At 37.3% G+C, this 24,884-nt stretch overlaps 1 protein-coding gene across 8 annotated transcripts in view; it reads right to left on the reverse strand.

Moving 5' to 3' along the window:
* Positions 1 to 4,294: 4,294 nt before the first annotated feature.
* NEBL (nebulette) overlaps positions 4,295 to 24,884 on the reverse strand; it is a 257,190-nt gene continuing 236,600 nt past the window's right edge. For 5 of the 8 annotated variants that reach the window (XM_054057767.1, XM_054057766.1, XM_054057770.1 and 2 more), the window contains 2 exons: positions 15,581 to 15,696; positions 4,296 to 9,604 (listed from right to left, as the gene is read on the reverse strand). In XM_054057767.1, the coding sequence (XP_053913742.1) occupies positions 9,428 to 9,604; positions 15,581 to 15,696 (293 nt within the window). In that variant the 3' untranslated portion in view covers positions 4,296 to 9,427. Of the gene's footprint in view, positions 9,605 to 15,580; positions 15,697 to 24,884 lie in introns of all 8 variants that reach the window. The other 3 variants (XM_054057765.1, XM_054057771.1, XM_054057772.1) reach the window with 3 other exon arrangements.

The following is a 24,884-nucleotide window of genomic DNA, read 5'->3' on the forward strand; positions in this document are numbered from 1 at the left end:
TAAGCAGTAACTAGTCAAAATAACACGTAAAATTAATCTATGCAAAAGCAGCTGCAGCTGTGTTTATTTGATAGCATCTGGAAAATAAACCAAGTTGCAAAATTGCAGCTTTACGGCTCTTGCACAGCAGCGATACCATAATGTTGGCTAATTTTTTCAAAGGAGTGATGAGCTGAGAAACCTCTCACAGGTCTCTTTGTGAGGTGCTTGGTCTGATGTCAAGATTGTATTTAGTGCCATTGTAACATGTCCTCCCTTTCATAATAATCACAGCTATGCAACAGAGCATCGTGGCCAGTGGAATCTGAACAGGGAATATTTTGTTTTGATATATTGCTTGAGGTTTGAATAAATGGCCTTGGAACGGAGGATATTTCACAGATGTTATTTAGCATAGCAATTAAAAATTGCATGAAGAGAAAGTTATTTGAAGTACTCCAAAATTTCTAGTCTTTTTCCTTCTCACAAAGGTAAGTGCCACAAGCAATTCAACATTGAAAGTACAGTAGAGTGAAATAATTTTAGTGGGTTTTGAGGGCCAACAGAAAATGCAGAGAACCAAAGTAAAATTTCATTTAAGTAATGAAACTTCAAGATTTTGAAGCATAACTGTCAAATGTTGTCTTCCAAGACCTGACCCACGCCTGTGAATCTATTGTTCCATTAAAGAATAACATCCAATATCATGCTAAGTCATGCTGTGAGGAGTAGAGCTTTCCCATTATTTTTTAGAAGGAAATATAGAAGTTGGAAGGGCAAGCACACTGAACAGCAATCCAAATACCTAGTCTGACATTCAGACTGTTTGTTTCCTCCAACTTGCACATGGTTTGTCAAAACTACCCAATTCACTTTCTTCACTTAGTGTTCATGGAGGAATTGTTTAAACAGCATAGATAATTAGCTGAATATAACTAATAGTAACATAATTCTCGCATTTGTTTTCAACTGCTGGAGTAGAAATGAAAATGAGATCTGAGTTCATGTATTTATATAAGCAAGCTAGCTATTCAAGAAACTGTCATAGTATCATAGTATAGTTAGGGTTGGAAGGGACCTTAAGTATACTATGACAGTTTCTTGAATAGTTAGCTCTCTCATATAAATACATGAACTCAGATCTCAGCTGAACCACTTGCCAGTAAGACCTGATATGCCATTTATCTCACCTATCTTGAAATATCCACACTGTATAATAGCTGCAGTCATCAAGGCCTGTCTAAACGGTCCCTTAGAGCCTAATTCGTCTAGCTCATTTTAGACATATGCTTCCTAAAGTCAATGCAAGCTACAAAATTGGAAGATGTCAGTCATTTTGAGTCAGATGAAGCACAAGTCAAGAAAAAGTGTTTGTTTTGTAATGACATCTTTACTTATAGAAAGGCTGGATTTTGGTACAGATAATTGCCTCTCACATAGATCCTATCTGATGATTTCAGAATAAGCAGTGCTAGGAACTGAGAGGTTCCTGTAAGCAAGGTAGTGCCTTTAATGCAGCTTCCACAATGAGAAACACACAACAGCTACATGGCATTAGACCTGCGCTGTGGTGCTGATGGGCAGTGTAAGACTTCTGAATCAAGAGTCCAGCCCAAAATCAAGGATAGCATAATGAAGATGCTAATCCTCTGAAGAAAAGAATGAAAAAGAACTGAGTTAGATATTGGAAAGACAGTGAAAAATGTGATCAATCTCTTTTCTGAAATCAGAAGCTGAGCTCAGAAGAAGCCAGAAGCACCCAGAGGTAAGGAGGGATAGTGAAAGCACAATCAAGAGCACTCTTCACAGAGAATTGTTCCCAGCTGAGCCAACAGAAATGTAACATCCTTTGGAGCAAACAGGGATGTGTCAATGTTCTTTGAGTTCTGCTCAACGGTCTTATAGGAGATTAGGTAGGTAAGCCATGTCAAAGTTGCTATCAGGAACTACAGATGCCAGAGCATGGTCTGAAGGCCCCAAATCCATTTGGTTTGGTGACAGAGATGATAACAGCTGGCTGAAAGAAGAGGAGGCAGAAGGCCAAGACATGCAGTGAAGCCCATATACAACTCCAGGGGGAGAGAGAGCTTAATAGGGAGATAATACTAGCATTTTTCAAGCAATTTAAATTCTTCTCAGTGCCTTGAGAAGCTTTTAAAAAACATTTCCTTTGGGTCCTGGCAAAGCTGCTATTCAAATCAACATAGTCCCAGAGGCTATGAGCACATCGAGAGAGGAAACACGGAGGAGGAAAAAAACAAATTATGTCATGAATCAAAGAACAATCACAAAAGCTACCGGCTGTAAAATCATTGCAAATGGATATTTATATGCCAAGCAATATTTTAAGTGCCAGATGTTAATATCTGGAGATTTCTCTTTGTAGACACAAGTGGTCAAAGACACAAGCCACTAGTCTTCAGCAGGAGAAGAGGCATCTCCATATATACTTTCTATCAACAGCAGGCAGGTGGGGAAAAAAAGTAAAGTTAAAATATATAAAATCAAGGACTTCTGAGACTGTTTGGTACGTAGTGCATAAATATGAATCTCCAGTTTCTGCTATCATCGTTAAAACATGTGCCCAGCACATAGTACATCATGCAGTATCAAATTTGTGGTGGAAGTGAGCTCTGTGGCACGTCATCTCATCTTTGCAGTTACCTAGCTCAGAGTTAGGAAATTGCTGCAGTGCCATGGGGCTCAGTCTTCTGACTGTGCATGAGAGGTTTGCTTCCTGCAGAGCACGGGAACATAAAGTTTAAATTGATTGACAATTCATTCCCTCTGTACTACTGAAGTTTCATTTTCTGGAAAGATCAATTTGTCCTCATTAGTACCATATTAATGGTATTAATAAATGGCCTGCAGTTGGGATTCAGACTATTTGCTCAAAAGCTGAGCTAAATATCTTCACTTTACCCCATAGTCACTTCTGACGCTACAGCACAGACCTATGCACAGAGACAGGTCAAGCAGAGCTATGCAGTATTGCTCAGCTTACGGGTTAGTTGTTCAGCCAGGACTCTCAGATATATGGTTGATTTGTACTAACCTCTGCACCAAAACCTGAGTAAGAAATCTGTGGCTTTTCACTTCAGCCATACCTTCCCATCCAAATCTCTTTTCTTATGCTGATATTATGTTTTTTTCAGATTGTGCAATAAACTGAATCACCAAAAGGATTATTTGGTAATACCATTTCAGTGTGTCTCACAGGTAGCTTCATGTAAAAAAAAAAGAGAGGTACACTGCAGGACAGGATTGGAAACATGGGTGGGGTTGGTGGTTTGACAGGGAGGGAGGATAGGCAGTACTTGTTACAATCAATGCATCCAGCAACTATTCTCTCAGTACAGAGAACTCTACATAAATTAGCTTACTATTGCTACTTAACACAACAATGAGAATCAAAAGGCCAGTCTGTGACAGAGCAGAAATTCACCTAAAAACAGTCATAGCAAGAAACCCTCATCCTATCCAATATACAGCACGGAGGGTCTCCATAGGATTTGCAAGAGGCAGTACACAGATCCTTTTGATAATAATACACTACGGGGTCAGTAAAGACAGAAAAGCTGCCTTCATTCCAGTTCTTTTGTTAGAATTGACACTGCTATTGAACAAGGGCATAATCCTTCAGATGCCCGACACAGGACTCCTACCAACTTCACAGCAGTGTCTCTCAGGAGAACCTTCACCTGAAATTTATACTTACTATAGAAATAGAAAGTCAAGTCCTCCAGTTCCTTTAGCAGATAATGGAAGAATTTACAAATAAAACACATTCCAAGTGCTTGAGGTCCATTTTGGTAGCTCTTAAATCTTTTTCTTATCGACAACTGCTGTTCACTGCAGTATATATAAAGACTGGATTTTTCTATACTGACAGCATTTCAATACATAAAAGCACCACAGAACACAGAATCAAAGCTTTGTAACTAATTAAACTTCATAAGAAACACTACCGTGCATTTCATAAGGAGAAAATTAGTGTGGTAGCAGCTGTACCTCACTTACCTAGAGTGAACTAACCAGCTCCATTTGTAGCTGCCATTTGTCCTCATTCATTGTTACCAGCCGTCTTCAAACTAACACAATTAAAAGATTCTAATGCAGTCCATTGGACTCCACATATAACACTAAAATAAATACATGTCCCTAAGCATAATAACCTTCTTCAACTACAGGCAGTGCAGTTCCAGAATACTTATGTATTTTATTTTAATGTAAAATTTCTTATAATGTTGTAAGAGTAATATACTTGTGTAAGTGAATAAAAATAACCCCAAAACCACATTTTGTATAAAATTGCCTTAAAGAAGCATGTAATCCAGTTTGTTTTCATTGGTGTTGCACTGAGAGCGTGTCTAACCAAACGCTCATTCAAAGACCAGCAAACCAGTATCAGTCAAATGAACAGACCTCCTTCACTTACTAACTTTGCTTATTTAAAAACAGGGCATGGAAAGTACCTTGCTGTTCTATTGAAAGATTAAAAATACAGACTGAAAAAGCAAATCAACCCCCTGAGGAGAGGGTGCTTCTGAAATAAAATGGTGGTTTAGGAAAGTATTTTCTGAGATCCAGCTTGAAGAATAATAGTGCTAAATATTGTACTTAAGTCTGAAAACTCAAAGCTTCCTTAGTTCCAACAAAATACATCTTTCATGGCTTAAATTACTGGATATGGTAGCTTTGAAGAGTATTTTTTATGAATATAATACATACATAGTGCTGGGTTTAATATTTTATTTGAATGACGTTTAATGTTATGCAAAATAAATTTTATGTTACATCCACTGTGACATCAACTGAAATGTGAACTAGTTTGCATAGGTTAGTACTTTGGGCAGCATGATGTTGCTCCAGTCCACCAAGGCTTGAATATTCACAGTGTAGAGGAAGAAACAGGAATTAAAGCATTTCTACTAAAATATATTTTAATAGCTGGTGTTAATTTTCTGCATAACAAAACGCCAGATTAAGATGTTACATCGTATGATCCAAGAGTAAGTATATCTGTCCTTTGAAAAACAATTGTTACCTTCATAACTATATACTCCCAGATACAGTACAGTTTTCCAACATAACTAAAACTTTATGCACTTTAAAGCAAATATAAGACAAACTGCACAGTGGTTCATTTTTGCTTTTTATATCACATTGCAAAAACCAGCAGCCGAGAGAGTTTCCAAATCATGCTAATCAATGTCAATACAGTCGTTGCTGTCTTCCAACTGTCTAGCAATTTCTAATAGTAACATTAAATACACATGATTGAAATGCTACAGTATAGCTTATCTCCCCCCTAAAATAATAATAATTAAACAAATGTCAACAACAACTGGATTACAACTTAAGTACAATATGCAAATTTTATTTATCAGACACAAGAAGCATATGAAATTCCTTTGAATATACTGTTGTAGTGCAGGCAGTTTAGGAAATATAGCTTTCAGATTTTCTTTCAAAAGGAGAGATGGGGCTCCTATGGCATAAATCTGGAGAAAATCACTGAAGCATTTAAAAAATATATGTTCTTCTACAGCTCACCAGTACTTTGCATCTGCCAGCACACCAGTTTAGAGATCTTCTTTCAATAGCATCTTTTGTCTGTTTCAGTACATTATTTAAACATTTACTGACTAAAGCATATCCTGTATTTTAAATGCAGTAGTAATCAAAATAATTAAAATCTAACATTTTTTACCCTGTACCACTTTCCGTCAAAGACTTCTGTATTTGTCATTTCTTTTTCATTGTACAAGATGACATGCCGTCACTGTACAATAAAAACAAGAATTATTACCTTTCCCAAGTATTGGAGACCTTCCGTATCCCCAAGGAACACTTGATAGGGACACATTTGTCAAAAATATAATCCATGAGAGTTGATTCCCTGTCAAATCCCAGTCTGCTGAAGTGGTTTATGGTATGTCAAATGTAATCAAGAAAACCCTGTTTCATCAAGATTAAATGCTAATGTTACATAATGAAAAATTACAACTGCAGTATCCATAAGTAGCTTTGTTTAGAAAATGAAGATTGGACAGGCAAGAAAGCATAATGAAAAGCAAGGCACCCATTTGTTCTTGTATATATACATGAATATGCTCTATGTTGTTTTCTACATTTATACTCATGTTAGCAAAAATTACAGCATATTGTATCTTCTTTGTTTCTAAAATGATTAGAATGGGAATGTGTGAACTTCCAACCTGAACTTTGGAACATATTGGGAAATTTGGCTTTTTAAAAGCTTTCCCCAGAAAACTGTTGCTTACAGGAAGAAAGTACAGTGAGGGGAGCATGCTATGTTAAAAAGGAATATATACTTAAAAGGTGACAAGACAGCATATAACATCTGTTCACTTCTATATCCGACTGCATGTAATAGGCTCCAACACATGCCTTGTAAAACCTGTGCTGGCACAATTTAGTAGCTGACTTCCTTTCCCTACCTTACAAACTTTATATCTTAAAAAACATTTCTTATAATTACGCTCTGTTAATTTGGGGTCCTTGATAGCATTGCTTAGAACAAAGCTGCATAATGACACTAAAGTTTGTTTTATATCAAAAAGCCATCTGAACATGAATTACTAAGCATGTACAACATAAACACCTGACTACATGAATGAGTAACTTAAAAAATATCTTAATTCTGCTGACATAGCATTCTCAAGAGAAATACAATTCACATACTGTTTTGTTTTCTTGACCTTTTTTACTTTGCAAATTGCTTTCACTGCTCTGCCAGGCTAATGAATATTCAAAATTCATAAAGGAAATTTTATTTCCATTGTTTAGCATAAAATAGTTCTCTAAAGTCATCAAATGCTCATTTTCTGATTTACTTTTCACTATACATACAGTGTTCAACATTGCAAGCCATCTCCTCACTTAGGAAGAATACTAGTGTATTCACAGGTGAAGGCTACCATTTTCATAAGTCACTAAAAACTGCAACTTCATACAATAAATCTATTCCCTATATTTTCCTTTTTATTCATATCTCATTAACAAACTGGTAACTTGTTTTTACTGTTGTCAGCATTACATAGCTAATAGATCAGCATAGCAGCAAGCTTCTGCCCCAGGCATCATCAGAAAAATTTGCCAGCCATACTAAGATGGGGTTCCTCTCCTTACTGCTGATGGCTGGTGATGAAAACCAACACAGAAGCAGACTGCTTGTTTCAGAGCTTCTAGCTCAGCTTACCATATCACATTTGACTTGCAAAGCTTGCTAATTTGATGTGGAAGACACTGGTGATGCATAAGGATCAGTTGCAGCAACAGCTTTATATGCAAAACTTTCAAGAATTTTAAAATTACAGCATTGTCACCCCTACAGTCTGCTTATTTACAGTATCGCACCCCTGCTTTTAAACTATAGTTTTGGAATTTAGATGCTTCTGGTCAGCTTTAGCCTTGAAATTAGGTAGCTGACAAGAAAGTACAGACAATTCCACAACCATGAACATTTTAAATTTTTTCCCCCAATGCAGTCATTCCACCGTCTTTGGCAGCTGAGATCAGCCCCACGTAGGCAATACCTAAATAAAAATTGCACAAGCTTTCCAGTTCCTAATTCTGTGCAAAAAATAAAACTAGCAGCTATTCGCATTGACCATTTTCAGTTGACATAACAAATCCATACTGCCTCCCTTCTTTATTCTTTAAATAGATAATGCAGACTCGTCTGTTTTGCGAAACTAAAAGTTGTCTATAAGCTCTATATTTAATTCTGCTTTTAAAATTTCAGAAATGGAAGAAAGCCAGCACAGGCTCAACATTCTGAGAGCTACCCCCAAATTATCTTCTCCAGCACGTCTGAACCCCACAAATGATCCTACTAGCAAAACCATTTTCTTCCTTACACGTATATGCATTCTCATGGTAAGTTCTGACGTGAACTCTGTTTATCCTCCCAGAGTTTCTGCCTGGGAGGAAACACGGCACCCTCCTGGCAGTCAGTCAAAGCAAAAGCAACTTCCCTGTGACACAAACCTGCTAACTCAGTCCTTGGTACAGGTCCATTATGTCACTAGTTATTCGATCCTCTGCTTAGCCTCAGAGCGTGAGACTTGGATGTCTCAGTTCTGATCATAAATTAATGAACTGCAAATAGTGTGTGTACATCAGCAAAACATTTTTACTGTTTTCTACAGATGACTAAACTGAAGCATGACGGCATAGGGTAAGTTGGACTTCTGTTTTGGTTCACTTTCCTCTCAGTGTCAGTTATGAGAAAGATTAAATCAGAAAAAGAAAACAATATTTCTCCATCATTAATCATTTGGCAAGCGTACGACCCACTGTTGGATCACCAAGATTTTTGGAGAAAACTGAAGCAACAGGCCATTGAGCTGAAATGCACTACAATAACCAGAGCTCTCCTCCACTCCTCAGTGGGGGTGCAAGTATTTCCGCAGCAGGGTTAGGTACATTAGCTCATTAGCAAAGCAGCCATTAAGCGAGTTACCTGTGGTAAGTAAGTAGGAGGAAGGTGACTACAGGCTTTGTGCGACTGCACAGCACTGGGGTCTCACACAGGATATTTATTTACAGCAGTACAGCAGAAGGTAAAGGAACATGAAGTATTGGTTGTACACTGCCCTAATGGAAGTTTCTGTTTAAATACTAAGTGCTATTGGGAGGAAACAGAATAGATGACAAGTTTTATACTCTAGATAGTCTTTGCAAGGAATTTTCTGTGGAAAAGATACTGTAAAATCACAAATTCAGGCATGGATCTAACTGATGAACTGGGAAGGAAGCAAAGCTGATAGAAGAGGTTACTGTTGGAAACAAAAGAAAATGACAATCCGGGAATAAGTGTGGGTAAGCAAGAATCAGGATTTTTTTTCCGTCAGTTTATGTAAAGGCTGCTGAGCAGCAGGGGGGTTTGTTTTTTTTTACTAGCGTATTATTTGCCAGTATTTCAAATGATTGAAATATCTGCTCAACATTTTTATTTTTATTAGGATGTTAACTGTTCAAACATTAAACATCTTCATAACAATCTGAAGACGTGTTCAAACTCAGTTTGTTAACCTCCTGTGACTTCAGAGTGCCATAAGAGGAGAATCAATTTTATCATTGTTATTATAAGAGAAACAATGTCTTTGAGGTGTAGGGAAAAGCTATTTCCCTTTTACAGCTAATTGACTGAAATCTTTTTAGGATTGGCAGCACCGGGCTTCCATATGTTTCTCAATTTGAGGGAGAACTATCGCAAGAAATGCTGTTGTCAAAGCTCTGAGCTTCTTGTTGATTGTTTACTTTTCATTTAAGGGACTCTAAATTGTATTCTGAGTGAGAATGCAGACTGTTATAGCAGTGATAAAGTAATGAACATGTACATTTAAAAGATTCTTCTTTTCTAAAAGGTTAGATTTTGAGTAAACCATAATAAAGCTCAAAGGACTACAGACAAAAATTAGTTAACAAACTCAATATAATTTGCTGGAAGCATTCCTGTTTTCCCAGTTCTCTGAACAGTGCCATACATCCAGCCATCATCAATTGGTTGCACATTGATGATATAATCACCATCCCTGAAGGAAACTTCATCTTCATCTTGAGCACTGTAGTCATACATAGCTCTGTATGTTCTCTGTTGAAGGAAAGAAAACAGGCTGTAAAGTCGGAAGACTAAACAGATGGATTTCTTCTCTTCTTCGCACGAAGAAAATTAAAAGAGCAGGAAAATAAGAACACAGGGAGCAAGGCAGAGAGAAATCAACCGTTACCTGTTGAAAAGAAATAACGCACCCTCCACCCTGTCAAATATAGTGAATACAGCCCCTTTTTATGCGTAACAAAATAACTATTTTTGTGAACCTACGTATGTTCAAAATCCTCATACAAACAGATTTCAAGCCATTTACCGCCTCTTGAAATATTGCAACTGTTGTTTTATATTTTCACTAGCAACAGCTCATTACACCCAGCCATGGCTATCTGTGCTTCTGCTCCCCATTTGCATGATTCCCAAACAGCTTCTCCTGTGTCTTCACCACAGAAAAGAAACACAGTCTTCATCCAGGCCATTAACTTCATCATTTCACTGAGTGTCCTTCACTTCATTAGCATTTTACCTCGAATTAGAATTAGGAATATATTATTATCTAATGAAAAGAGTCTGGAAAAATTAATCTTTAGAATACTCATTTTAGTATTTAGATAAAAGACAAAATACAGTTCTAAACAGAACACAAAGGCCTATCATTAGCTAAGCCAGATTTCTCTACACCTCTATCCACTGCAAGCCAAGATTTCCATTTTCTTTCTAAATAGAGTACGTATTTCCACTCATAACCAATAAAATGCAATCATTTACTGGAAAGCAAAGTGGATTTACAAACTCAGATGGAACAGTCTTCCCTTGTATCTTAATGCAAAAGAAAACAAGCACATTTTAAAATTCCCATGAGCACTTTCTTTTTCTTACCCTGTCTCTCACCAGAAGTCAAAAGCAGTTCAAGCATCACTGATAATATTCAGTTTCCCTAGCAGCACTTTTTGATGTGTCACCCTATCTAGCTGAATTTTTCTGGTACAATGATTTAAAGAGAAAAAAAGGTAAAACCAATGTTTGAGTTAATGCCTAGTACTATGGTCTGAACATCTTTAGAGACAGCAAACTTTGTTCTGCTTCCCAACTGAGAAAAACAACTCTGGATCAGTTTTAGTCCATCTCATATATGTTTTTTGAGGATTTTTAATGGTATTATTTTCAGAAAAGATGGAGATTCCTCCACACAGAGTGAGTAGGCCGTTTGTCACAAATTGGAAATGTGGGATTATCTAATCCAAACACTATAGAACAACTCATTATTACTGTTCCCATGCTAGAAATAGACATTTTGTCTTGATTCTGCCTTTACCATTGGTAGTGCAGATTAAGAACTACCTACAAATCTACTCCTGGTTAAACACTGGAGACCACTATCTTTCCTGACAAGTCTACTCTGAACTGTATTTGAGTCTCGCTCTTTATAATTGTTCTCTGTAACATTGCTGCCCTACACAGTATGACCCAGAATAATTTTCAGCCAGAGGTATGTGGTTTCTTGATGGTTCCTTAATATCTTCCAAGTGTCCGTGGAAGGTGATGAAAAAAGGCACTGTTGTTTATGCACTACATGGAAGAAACTAATCAGGAGCGTTCTATTGAAACAAAGAAGTTTACACTCAATAACCAATGTGGTTATTAAATAAGTATTCTTTTTATTCAGAGCTGGAGCTGGAGGACTGGGATTTGTCCTCAGAGTGCTTCTACCCAACAGCGATTTCAGAGAACTTTAGATACACAAAGGCGTCTTCATATTCATAATTTTTCCACGAAATGACAAGCACACTTTATTCGTGAAACCTCATTGCAGAGGGTTAAAATTAATCCCATCCACAGTCGTCAAAGCTTGGCCACATCTGAGGGTTTAGTCTTACAACTCTGGGCAACGAGAAGATAAGGATCATTATTGTTATCTTACTAGTTAATCTTGTTCTAACACATTGAAGTTGACATTCCACCTCACCACTTACAAATTACCATTTCACTGTCATCACCAAAAATTCCCTAAAGATTCACCAAGTAGAAAACTAGCAGTCAGAAGACCCTAAGGAATGGTTTCTGCCTTTGAGAATCTTGGGTCTTTTCCAAATATTTCAACCAATTTCACTATTGTGCCTTTAAAGTAACTCCAAAAAACAAACAATCAAGCAAAAAAAAAGTGAAATATGTGCTATTGCAACAAGCTCAACAGTAGTTAGTCCTTTAAAGCATTTGTTTCAAAAAATGGTCCATTTAAGAAAAATTGTAGTAAGTCAATATCTGACATAAGGTAGAGAACAGATTTTCCTCTGAGCCACACTTATATGTGTCCCTTAAATGGGCAAAGACTGGGGAAGAGATCAAGTGTTTTATCAAACTAATGTATAATTAGAGAAAACAGAGAAGTTTTTGCTCACCAAGAAATATGTTCACTCATCTGAAGAACTTCATGGTATAGGACATACTACTGCTGTCTCCTTTAAGGCAGCTTGACTACATCACTGTGGTGGCACAGTTGAGAAGACAAGCTGATAATTTCAAACTTTAAAAAAAAAAAAATTATTAGGGCCCTAAATGCTGCTGAGAAACCTAAATTTATGGCCTTAACACCTAATTAGGTGCTAAATGGCTGTCAGGAGAAATCTCCATAATAATCCTGTTAGCATTTAATGCCTAATTATCACTTCAGAGTGTAGTCTGGGCTATATAATTGAGAATTACAATTCTTAAAGGACTCAAAGCAGAGATTTTTAAAATGTATTTTAGTGAATTATTCCTCTGTCAGTAGTGAGATTAGTAGGTACTGAGAGCACAAGACAGTATAAGAAAAGGCTGGAATTAAAACAGTCAAATACTCACTTAACTCCCACCTCCTCAAAGGTCTAACTTGCAGCTACTGCTTAGACAGAACAGTACATCTTGTCCATATGAAATACTGAAGCCCAGCTTTCGTATTCCCAGCTACCCAGCCAGATGCGAGCTGACAGATGTATAGTTCCACTTCATGCGCCAGTTTATACTTATTCTATGAATTGCTCCTTGCAAGGAAAAGTACCTGTTGCAGTGTCCTTCACATAGAACAGCTATCGTGGAAAGCCAATTTGCAAACCTACGTTTTGGTTTCCTACCACCACTTTCAGTTATCTAAAGTGTAAGAACACCCTCTATTATCTTCCAAAGAGACAAACAGACTTCAAAGGTCCCTTATAAAACATTCAGTACTCTGAGCAACAATTTAATTAAGCTCATTATGCAGAACTGTTCACAGAAAGGAAGCAAAAGTTCAGAATCAGAAAATTGAACAAGTTATCCAGAAACAAAAAATCTACTCAGCTACTGTGGCAGGATCATGTTCAAAACTTAAAAAAAAAAAAAGAAAGAAAAAAAAAAAAGAAAATAATTCTATTTTTCAGTATAGAAAATGTATGTGGTTATAAAATTAACTCATGTCACTTGGGAACCCTGATTTCATAACAGCACGACAAACCAGCGAAAAAGGGCTAGGTTTTACTACAGCAGTTAACTCTCCAATCATCCTCACTCTGATGTAACCCATGGGATCTCAATCACTCTCACCCTAGAAATGTCTTTGCCTTACAAAGGCACTTACATGTGACTTTGTCACTTGCACTGCTTTTAGTTAAGTCTAGTGCTTGTGTTCTAAGACTAGTGCTCAGACTGGGATTTCTTTCGTCCCACCTCTTCACCTTCTTACTTTCTTCTACTTCCCTTTCCCCTCTGCCTGGTTTAGCCAGACAAGGTTGCATCTCTGGCAGTACTTCTCCAAGCCCAGAATCAAACAAGTAGCCAAAAGAAATGAACTTAAAATTGCCTGAGTTAGTCAGGTCTCCTAGGGCATGTCCGCACCACATTTGAAAAGCACTCCAATGCTGCCTTCCACCTCCGGTCTGTGTGAATCACCACACTTAAACACAACCCCAAACAGAGGTTTCCCCTAGCACACACTGGGAACCCTTTGTGCCATCCCAGCTGCTGAGTGCAGCATGCCCAGTACACCTGGATAAACTGCATAAGTTAAAGAGTCTTTTGATGTGAAGGCAGAAAAATAAGGGAGCATGTCAGGTTTCAAGCTGCACAGAGATGACTTATTTGGAGCAGAATCGTTGCCTTGGGGGTGGTAAGATCACACTCTGCCTTTCTCACCAGCCTGGCAAGTTAGCAGTCAGCATCAAGCCAGCAGTCCCTGATTTTCTCCCTCTGGAAATGTTTGGGTCTTACTGTCTTCAAGAAAACCCACTCAGATTTTAACAGCAACAAGATACATTCAAACTAGGGCATTTTCTGTTTCATTTTTTCCATCATAAACAGCTATTATCACTTAAAAGAATGTCAAATGACAACAGTTTCTCAAAAGGAATAAGAAATTCTGTTGAAAGGAGAAACTCAGTCAATCCTTCATTTTCTTAAATGCTTTAACTTTGCTCCTTTCCTTAACCTATTAGCTTTGCATTCCCAGTTCTGGAAGGAGAGGGAACTGATTATTCTCAAGATGATAGAAATGATATTCTTTCAAGAGGTATCTCAACAAGTGAGTCACTCAGAGAGAGAAACATCAGGCAAATAGTAGCCATCTACCTGTCCAGATAGCTACAAAGGCTGCTACATACACTTCAAGATTTGCAGGCATCTCCACTCTCTATCTGCTGGATTTGGAAGGCCACTTTGCTCCTCATTGACTAGCAAATGTGCTGATAAAGCCCAGGCTTCCAAGTCTCCCACTTTATGGACTCTGGCCCTTTTGGAAAGCAGCCAGCTCCCCAAATGCCTCGCAGTAACCTTGGAAATTAATGGTTGATGCCAGTTACCAGCTGCCTCACAGCTGCCATGCAGGTGTCCAAAGAGTTTCCCAGGATATTGGCTCACCCAAAGATGCAGGTATCTGGAACCCAGACTTCCGAACAAGTCAGCCCCCTCAACCTCCAAGCAGCTGAGAAACTGACAAGCCTGAAAGCACCCAAACCTCCCAGACGCCATGATCTCTATAACATAAAATGTCACAGCTTTCAGTCTCAAATAAAAATGCAAGTTTCAGCTAATCTTTAAGACAGCTTTTTTCAGTTTAGGAAGCTCCAAGTTTGGTTCATATTTAAATACTTCTTCAAGGTGACAGAGGTAGTAAATATAGCTCCATTCAAAGTAGTTTAAAATTCAAAATTACGATTCAATATTTTTAAGGTAAAACATGACTGGATCTGAACTATGAAATCACTAGGCAGTGATAAGATAAAAACATTATAACCATTTAAACCAAAATTTTCTATAGAGAGTTCAGAAAGAAAAAAGAAGCTTGATTTCCTAAAAATCCCAGCTGAACACCCACTCAGCGTTCCTTCCGTGACAGCTACTTCTAAAATGAAATAGTCACTCCACCTTTACATTCCAATCACCCACAACTAAGAACCACAGTCATCATTTCGTGATAAAGCTTCTTCTCAGTCATCCAGCAATAACTCAATTTGGATCAGGCACGAGTGGGTGCATCACTCTTGAATTGGGAAGGGACCACCAATATCAATTCTGAGCTAGCTTTATTGAAGCAAAGACAAGTAATGTGGATAGGCACAAAGCCTGCAAGTACAAAATCAGCAAATCAAAAAATTTTAAAAAATTAAAATAAGTTTCAATCGAAAGACTTCTCTTAAGAGATCAGTGGTTTTCACGCAGTGCTAGGAGCCTCAATTTGTCACAGAGTATAACAAAGCTCAGCCTGTGAAATACTGTCCAAGTACTTACTATTTGTTTTAGCAGGTTGAAGATTCAGTTCAAAGGTTCTCCAGCTTTCTGGAGATCATAAAGAGTTTGGGTTTTAAATGCATTCTGACATAAAAACCTCTTGCCACTGCCCTTACTTAATCTTTTTTATACATGAGGACTATTACTTAACGCTTAGGCCTAAGATGGTCAAATAGACCACTATATAATCCAAGGCAACCAATTCATTCATATTTAAAAGATTTCACAACAGCTGATGATATTGCTTACCAAATAAAATTGTTCCCCAAATTCAATACTCACCAGACTTGCTGAATGAGGCTGTGAATGCATGGACCTCATGGATGACATACTGGTCTGGTGCATGTATCCATATCCTTGGGACTGGCTTTGTTGATATGCCCCAGGGAGAACAGGGGCTGTGTGTTAAAGAAATAGAGATATATTAATGTAATTATTTAAGTCCTTATCTAGCATTTTGTTGAAACTGCAGTTTACTTGCACTGTAAATAACAATTTATTATTAAACAGTTTAGAATTATTTCCATATACAACTTAAAGTTTTCCATAGGTTGATTCACACTTAAATGTAGCCAAAGATATAGCAATAGATCCACATATACTACTAATGTTAGTTGAAAGGAAAAGCTTACCATAGAAATCTGACCATAAAATGGCATTCAAAAGCTTGAGACATCACTAACTCAATTTTGATACTGCCCTAGATAACACACTAAATATCATGTTCCATGAACTGCCATTTTATAAAGAAACATTGATGAAAAAAGCTATTTACTAATACAGATCTGAAATGTTTCAGTAGAAATTCCCTACAATTAATTCCCAATTTATTGCAAACCAACTCTTATCTATTGGGCTATGAACAAAGAAGGACCGTGATTCAGAGGAAGAGACAGAAACGTAAAAATGTGAGACCACAGTTCTGTAGGTTAATCATCAATATGTTGACTCTTGTTGTACCAAGAGCTGTTGAAAGAGTTAGTACAATCAGCAAAAACTTTCTGCTTCTGTTGCTTAGTAGGAAAGCATTTGTAAACCTTCCACAACTATTCAAACATCCTACTTCAGAAACAGACCAAATCCGAGCAGGTAAAAAACCATATTCCATCAAAAATCTGTCAGAAATAAGCAAAGCATAGTTGACTATCCACTATTTTCCCAGCAAGCCCAAGAAGCATTTTTAAAGCAAAACTAAGAGACCAAATTGCTTTTCAAAACCTAACAACTAAAAGTTTAGTCAACACATATCTGTGCATCTTTTGCAAGACTCTGTTGCACTCTGAGAATAAAGCTTTTTTTTATTTGTATGAGTCTATCAGCTAACTGTTATTTACCAGAGTTTTACTAGTTCAAACAGAAATTCATTTGGTTACACTGAAAAGAAAATGTGTTTCTGTGGAAACTTCTTCAAGTGGTCCATTTAGCTGATATTCTGTCTAACTCTGCTGACAAAAGCCATCTTTTGCTTACAGGAGATGGTGCCCATGCAGCCCATGAGTCAAAAATCTTCAAACATGGGGTCAATCAGCAGTCTGATACTTTGAGATACATCTCAAGGGACTTGTTAGGAAGTGGAGAAGCACTTCTGGAATAGGCATCACACACAGGTTCCAAAAGGAACAAAGCTAATGTAGGATTTAATGGGGTTCACAAAGTATGGAAGGACCCAGGACTTGTGGAATGAAAAGACAGAGGTGAAGCAGGAAACAACCATTAAAAAAAAAGGCAAGTAGTATTCATATTCGCAGTAATAACAGTCTGTTCTTTTCTGCTTCTTGAGTGAAAAGGACAATAAATGTGTGAAAAAGGATGACTGAGAAAATGTTCACTGTATTTCAGAAAGAAAGTTCAATCTTGTGCTTTCAGCAAGGTGTTTTACCTATCCTTCTTTGCCAAATAACAGTATCACTTATTTCAATAAAGGTTTTCTTAAAACATCCATTTAGTTTTAGTTAGAATATTTGAATGCCCTAAGTATGTCACTACAATTCTGGATATTATTTTTTGCTCCACTATACTTCTAAAGTAATGCTGTATATTTAACTAGAGGGGTTATTATTTAGAAAATGTTTCAAACTATTATAATAAATAGATTGTTTTGTTAAGTGAGTGAAATTAAAGTGATACACAGTCAGATGCAACACTGGAACACGATGAATAATGGATGTTTTAGAAGTGCCAAGTTCATTCTAATGACATATGAGTACAAAGACATTTTAAAGCAGTTTAATCATCAGAGAATTGCTGCTCGTTAACGTGTCCACAGGATTATCACACATTGAGTGAATAGTCCTAAGTAGTTCATCAAATAATTTATGTTTCAGTCTTGTTACAAGCTCTTCCTACATGACCAGATGTAGCCCTTCATGAGAAAATAGAGAAAAACATAATTTAATCAAAGGTTCTGCGATCAAGCTGAAATGAATACATTTTGCCTAATTCAGCACCAGCATAAATGTGGGTCAGTCCATAGAAGCAAATGGAGTTTCGTCTCTTCGTACCAGTAGTACATTGGTCATGTGGGTTGAAAACTGAGCACAGCTCAAATTTTGTAAGTTAATGGGAAGTAGTACCTTAAGCTGACATTGGCCGCTGATCAGCCAGCACCCTGCCTGTTCCATAGTGACAGAGGGCTGGTAGCTTCTCCCTGGTTCCTGGCAGGGACAGATACCCTAACAGACCTTTCTTCTTCCTAAGACAAGTGAAGATGCTGGTAGAAACTTTTTATTCTTGATTCCTTCTCCTCAAAACAGATCTTTCTCAATTCCTACCAATCATCCCTTATCAGCGAAGACAGCAAGCCTAATGAAGGTCAGCTTCATTATAGCCTCCAAAGAACAGGCTTATTTTGTGGAAGATAACCCATGCCTCCCACTTCCATGACAACTGTCAGCAGCAGGTCTGATATGTGCTTTTCTCTTCTGCAATGAGCTTCTTGCAAGCTGAGAGAATTCTATCAAACTGCCTCAATGAACCTGTTTGCTAATTTACCTGCAACAATGGAAATTGTAAGCCCAGGGAAATAAAGCATTACATTCAAAGCAGGAGAAATTTTGGGAAGCATTAGAAGCAGAAGTATTAGAAAAAGACTATACAAACAAAAAGAAAGAAATTCTAGGACTAGCTTTGCTAATTATCTTCCAATCTTTTATTTAGGTGCTACATATATGAGCATATATATCAGTATGTATCAGTGTTGAAGACATTCAATTGAATAATTCCACACTTTTTTCCCCATTAAAACAATACTGTAGTAGGGCTGCAAAAAATGATCAACAGTTTTTTAACATTTTTTGAGAATAAACAATTAAGAAATCTCCAGAGGGTTGTCTATTTGGGTATCACGCAAATAAGCAGGCTAGTGAAGAGACAACAGATTTGAACTACATTTCTGGTGATAATTCAAGGTGAGATTAAAAGATGCATAAAGAGAGATTGACTTTCCACCATCATCGCACATAGTTAACTGCAATCTTTTGGCTCAAAACAAAGTATAAAGTTCTGCAACAGCAGTAAAAGCAATGGTTTTAGTTAACCTCAGGGACTGATAAAACAGTGCTGGAACACAAAATTCATTTAGCTGAAGCCAGATTTATTGGTGAGGGAGCTGAAGGCTGCCCATTGCTCCCAGAAGTACAGGGGGATGTTTTCTCTTGTTGCATTAAGACTGCACCAGGTGCATTCTGATGTATAAAAACTTACTTTTTTTTTTTTTCCTGTCCACTTACCAACCAAGCCAGATACTCATTTTAAATTATCTACTTGAAGGAATTTATCATATTTCTTTTACTATACCTTTATAGGATTCCCTAGTGAAAAGAAAGAGAAAAATGAATGAACATCATAAAAGGCAGATGGAGAGGAAGCCTCCAAGAAAAAGGAAAAGCTGAAAGAATGATAGCAGGTATCAACTGGCTCCAGCATACAATGGTCAGCAGAGTGTATACCGACCAGGACATGCTTTCAGAAGGACTGGGAAAGAAAAAGGTCAGAGTGTAAAAACACGAAAGGAATAATTAAGAGAGCGTTGTATAACTACAAGGTTAAAAAAAAAAAGTTTATGCTGAAAAGAAAAAAAATCCTTTGAAAGGCAGGTTCCAAGATATATTTTATCAAAACCATACTTAAAACAATGTATCCACAATACTAACTACTGTATTTTTGCTGTTTATTACAATACATGCCATTTAATGGACCAGATGTAAAATAATAATCACTTTATTTACTCTTACAGACATCATGCAGTTTTAAGCACTTATTTCACTTTATGTGTTGATGTTATCTGGACTCATGTTTTCACTACCTGGCTACTAAGACTTCAGAGAAGTCACTAAGAATATTGAAACATTTTGTAACAACAAAAACAGCATGAGAGGGTAGGAAGTAAAAAAAAAAGAAAATTATCATTATGTTCTTAATTCTAGTGTCTGTAAAAGTACGATCAAACTGTAGATTTTCTTGGGAGAACCAAGGTTGCACTAAAACCAGAACACAGCATTACCATACACCTTTGTGTTACTGACCTTAGGACTTGCTCACCTGAAACAGATGAAGCTGCTGATGGGAAAGAAACTATGTTGCTCCACAAATATTGAAATCCTTCCGTTGTTTTCCTTTGCTGCTGCCTTATTTTCCACAGGCTGCAACATCTAAAGCAGCCCTCATGGTCTTACTTTAGAAAGACCCTCCCATAGCTTTAATTCCCTTCTTTCTTCTGCCCTTTCCTTAGAAATTACTCAGCTATGTCCCGTGCAGCAGAAAACACTGTCAAAGTAGTGGGGTTGTGTAGGTCTAGAGTATACTTCTGGGGTACTCAGGTACACCCCATATGCTGTTCATGTGGATGGGTCACTGCTGAGACTGCACAAGCCCTTTGAATCCTTCCCAGCCACAGTTATGAGAATACATAGCAAAGGAGATAAAGCCTTAGGGTAAAGAGGCTAATTTGGTTACAAACTCTGGCTCAGTACTTTATAATTTTGGGTTTTATCACTTTCTTCAGATATTGGCTGCTTCTCCCCATCATTAAAATACTGAAAGTGTTATGGGTTAAAATTTATATGAACAATCACATCCTTGAACGAAGTGGTACATTATCATTCACTTACCAAGACAGAGATATCTCAACAGTGTTGACAGTTTTCACCTCTTTCCTGTATATAACTGAATTCAGTGCTTCTAATAACAAAATTGCTTCCATAGTAATGCACCTGATATCACCCACGGGCTGATTCAGCTACCCTTATGTACTACTTCCCCTCCAAGAGATGTCCCACCCAACTCCACAGCAAGACTTTTGATGAAAAGGTTCTAATTAACCCTAGTAGGGACAGCAAAAATAAATGCCAAAAAGATCCAGGGAAGAAAAAAAAAATGCAGACTATACGAATCATAGAATCATTGAGGTTGGAATGGATCTTTAAGGTAATCAAGTTCAACTGTTAACCATCGAGTCCACCAGTAAACCATGGCCCTAAGAGCCACATCTACACATGTCGAATACATCCAGGCACAGTGACTCCACCACTTCCCTGGGAAGCCTGTTCCAATGCCTGATAAAAGAACATTTATTTATAGATTTAAAGTTCTACTTCAAGCATATTTAGGTACAAAATATGGAACAGTGTATATGTAAGTAACAGAGGCATGGTTTCAAAGAGCTTGAATTCAAGGAAAGGAACCAAAGTTTATAACAAGAGACCATTAGAATAAAAGAGAACATACAACAATAATAATTTTAAAAAGTCATGCTAGAACAATTGACGCTGGAAGAAACCTCTAGAGCTAACAAGATTGTCTCCCTTTTAAAATAAGGGCCATATTTGCAGTTAGATTAGGTTGCTTAGGGCCTTGTCCAGTTAATTTTGAGTTCAGGATGGAGATTTCAGTACACTTCTCTGGGCAACTATACACTCTCCAGTACCTCCTGTTTATTTCCCGTGCTGTGTATATTCCTGCATAAGCATTTGAGATGAGCTCAGCACACCACTGTGTAACCCATGCAAGTATCTTCAGAAACAGTTCTAAGGAGAGATTTAAAGGCAATGCATTAATTCTGCAAATGTCTACATCACGCCTAAGCATGAACAGCAGATAAACAGAACAGAGTTGCGTTCAACCAAGAATTTAACAAGAGTTTTAAAGATGGTCCGTATCAGAGACTAATCAGAAACAAGATTCTTGATACTTTAGCAGCAAGTAAGGCAGGAGAGATATGATAAGGTATGAGAAGACAAGTAGCTTGACTGATATGACAAACGAGCTTTATGTGTGCTTTTAAAGATCATGTGCTAAACATCAATCTCTGCTAAAATTAAGAGCATCGGAAGAACTCAGCAGGAGTTATGAGGTGATACATTTCAAAGAGGCTATAGGCAGCCCATCCCTGATTCCCATCTGAGGTTGATGCTCCATGAGGTGGCTGAGGCAATGTGACACTCCTACCACCTTTTCTCTTCCTCTCAGCTGGGTTGTTTTTCTGCTGACTTGGTGAGCTAAGTCAGCTCAGTAGGGGATCAGGGCAGCAAGAGATGCAGTGCAAGGAAAGAGGCAGGACCAGGTACCCAAGGCCACAGGCAGCAGAAGGCAATAAACTGCTAGATCAGCCCAGCTGGTCCCAAGGTATATACCCTCAAGCACATCACTTCTGCCCATGCTCCCTCTGAGTTCAAACTACAAAAGAGCTGAACCTCTCACAGATGGTTCCCTCGAGATATCCCAGCATCTAGCTCGAAACAATGCATCCTAGGCAATCCAGAATGCTCCTGTGTGCTTGCATGTGGCATGCACAGCTCAACCACGTGCATCCTACATCTTCATAGTATTTGAAAAAGTCATAATGGAAGTTTAGAAAAGATTAAGCCTAATGCAACCAGCAAGAGCTCTCTACTTGGCAGTAAAAACAGATACCAGAGAACTTAAAGACTATAAGAGTGCGTAAGGACCATCTGGATACAGAGAAGGTGAAGAGGTTGAGATGAGGTACAGAACTCTGCAGCATGCCCATGGTAGTGGCATGTCACTAAAGGACAGGGTAAAAAAGTAATCATGGAAGTACAGAAAAGAAACAGAAGTGTACAGATGTTAGATACAGATAACATCAGAAAAACCTCAGCAATAGTTTTCCACTGTAGAACTGGTTGCCAAGAATGCTCCTATCCCAAATTAGGATGAAAAGAAAAAAAAATGTCAATGGTTCACAGAAAAAAGAAATTTTAAAAATCAGGTAAATAAACAATTTTATACCAGTCATTTCAGAAGATCTAGATTTACTTCTTATAATTTTCAATATTTAATGTATGTGACTCTTTAAAATTAAACATATTTCCACATAAAGCCAGATTCTTTGTTTCAAAAATGTCAAGCTATAACCTTAACAATCTCAAAACTGAATCAAATAGGGGGGCGTTGGCACTGAGACATTAATCACAAGTGATGCATTCCTATAAAGAACTTTGGCATTAAGCTGCTATCTTCTGATGAACAATATTGAAAAATTCCCAGCCAGCTCTAAAGTAAAATTGCTCAACATTAACTTTTCAAATAAGCTAGGAAATAGAAACACATACTCTAAACTGACTATAACTCTTATCTATTATAGAGTTTTATTATTTTCTAGCCAGAAAGAGTAGCACAGCACAGTCAAATTTACTGGGAATAGGTCAGACTGCATAAGCATGTAAAAAAAGCACTAACCTGAAGATTGCAGATGGTGAGACCTGATACAGAACAGTGCTGTTTTCATAACAGTAGAGAACAACATGACAAAACATCTTGGCATTTTTTCTTGTGACGGTAACTTTGTCTTCATTTCTTTTCTTTCCTTTTTTTTTTTTTTTTTCTCTTTTTCTTGCCCTTCACTTGTCAGTTAGGCTCCTTTCATGGATGTCTGAGCAACTGGGCTTGTTGCTCTCAGTGGTGCTGTCAGAAGCAGCAGTTTGTCTGCATACTATCCATTACAAGAGTCAGTATTAGTTAGCAAATTGGAATATCAAACCCAGATATAATTAGGTTGTTGAAATAACAACCTGAAAGTATGGCCTAATTCACACAGGGTACTAATAAGTATCTGCCATGCTCATTGACCTCATTAGAACTGAAGCTCTGAACCACTTGGAGTCAGTGGCAAATTCAGAACATTAGAAGCTTAGGAAGTTTCCATAACCTAAATTATAAAGCTACAAGAAATAAAATACGCAATCTTCAAATGAAGGTGGGTGCAGGGGATGGGAATCAACAGAATTATTTATTTTGTATTCAAATAACTAACAGTATTATTCACAATGCAAAAATCAAAATGTTACTACTTACAACATTACTTACAATGTATAAAATAAAATGTTTCGAACTAAACTTCATTTGTGGCATGATTAGATCAATTTGTGTCATGATTAGACTAATAGACTCTGTCAAGCGCCATTATTTTATAACACCATTTTATCAGCAAGCAATAATTAAGCCTAAATATATGTAGCCACCATGTAAACTGAAGTAGATTATTGTGGGAAATGTAGAGTCATACAATTACAGTACTTAGCAGTAGCTTCATTATAAGAAATTAAAATTTGATTCTGAATTAAATTCATAGAATCATAGAAATGTTTGGTAGAAAAAGATCTTTGAGATCATCAAGTCCAAATATACCTGTCCACTACTAAACAATATCCCTGAGCACTCAGGGATAAGTTATGGGGAAATTACAATAGAAGACCACACATAGCTGTTCAGCATATGTCAAAGAAAACAAATTTTGAAAGGAATGACAAAAAAAACATCTAATGTATTTGTGCCAAATGAAATGCTGTATTTTGTTCATAATTTGTTCTCCTTTCAGAAGGGTGGCTATTTCATATTTCAATTACATGAGAGAACAAACATAGTCACAAAAATTTGACCTGTTCCAAATTTCCTGATTTGTATGAACAGCCAATAACATTAACACTCGTTACACCTGTCTTTGCTATATAAGTCCATCACACAGCCAACAACAGATGGAGTGGGAATTCTGGAAGTGCTACCTAGACCAGAGGAAGAACAGCTGGCAAATTGCCTGTAGTATATCATAGTCTATCTATGTCTGGTCATCTAGGCCTTCTTAATTTTTCATACTTCGACAAATAGTGGATCAGGCAATTCAATTATATTGTATTTTAGGGCAATCTATTTCTTAATGTCAGTTCTGGTCTCTCTGAAATGTGTACATCTCTTTAATGCAACCAAAACAGCCCCTTGTGGACATTTTGCCTTTAAATAATAGTACAGCTTTCATTCCCCTCAGAGGAACTGCATGAAAGGGCTATATTTAGGGAAAGCCCAGGTTAGCAGTCTCCAGAAGTCATGTCTGCAAGCAGAAATTGAATATCAGAGTCTAGAGAAAAATGAAAGAAACCAAGGATGTCCTGTTTGCTGCTGTCAAAGCTAAAAGAAAGAGGAAAATCAACTGAATATCTATCCTCTTCAGCAAAAAGAGGATAATACAGTGAAGATTTTTGCCAAGACATGCTTGTGGATATTCATTAGAGCATCATTTCTGCTGGGGAACACCGGGTGAAGAATACACAGTCACAGCTCAAAAGCCTTTGCAATC

Source organism: Cuculus canorus, chromosome 2 (assembly GCF_017976375.1).
Source record: "Cuculus canorus isolate bCucCan1 chromosome 2, bCucCan1.pri, whole genome shotgun sequence".
In the NCBI taxonomy this organism is placed as follows: Eukaryota; Metazoa; Chordata; class Aves; order Cuculiformes; family Cuculidae; genus Cuculus; species Cuculus canorus.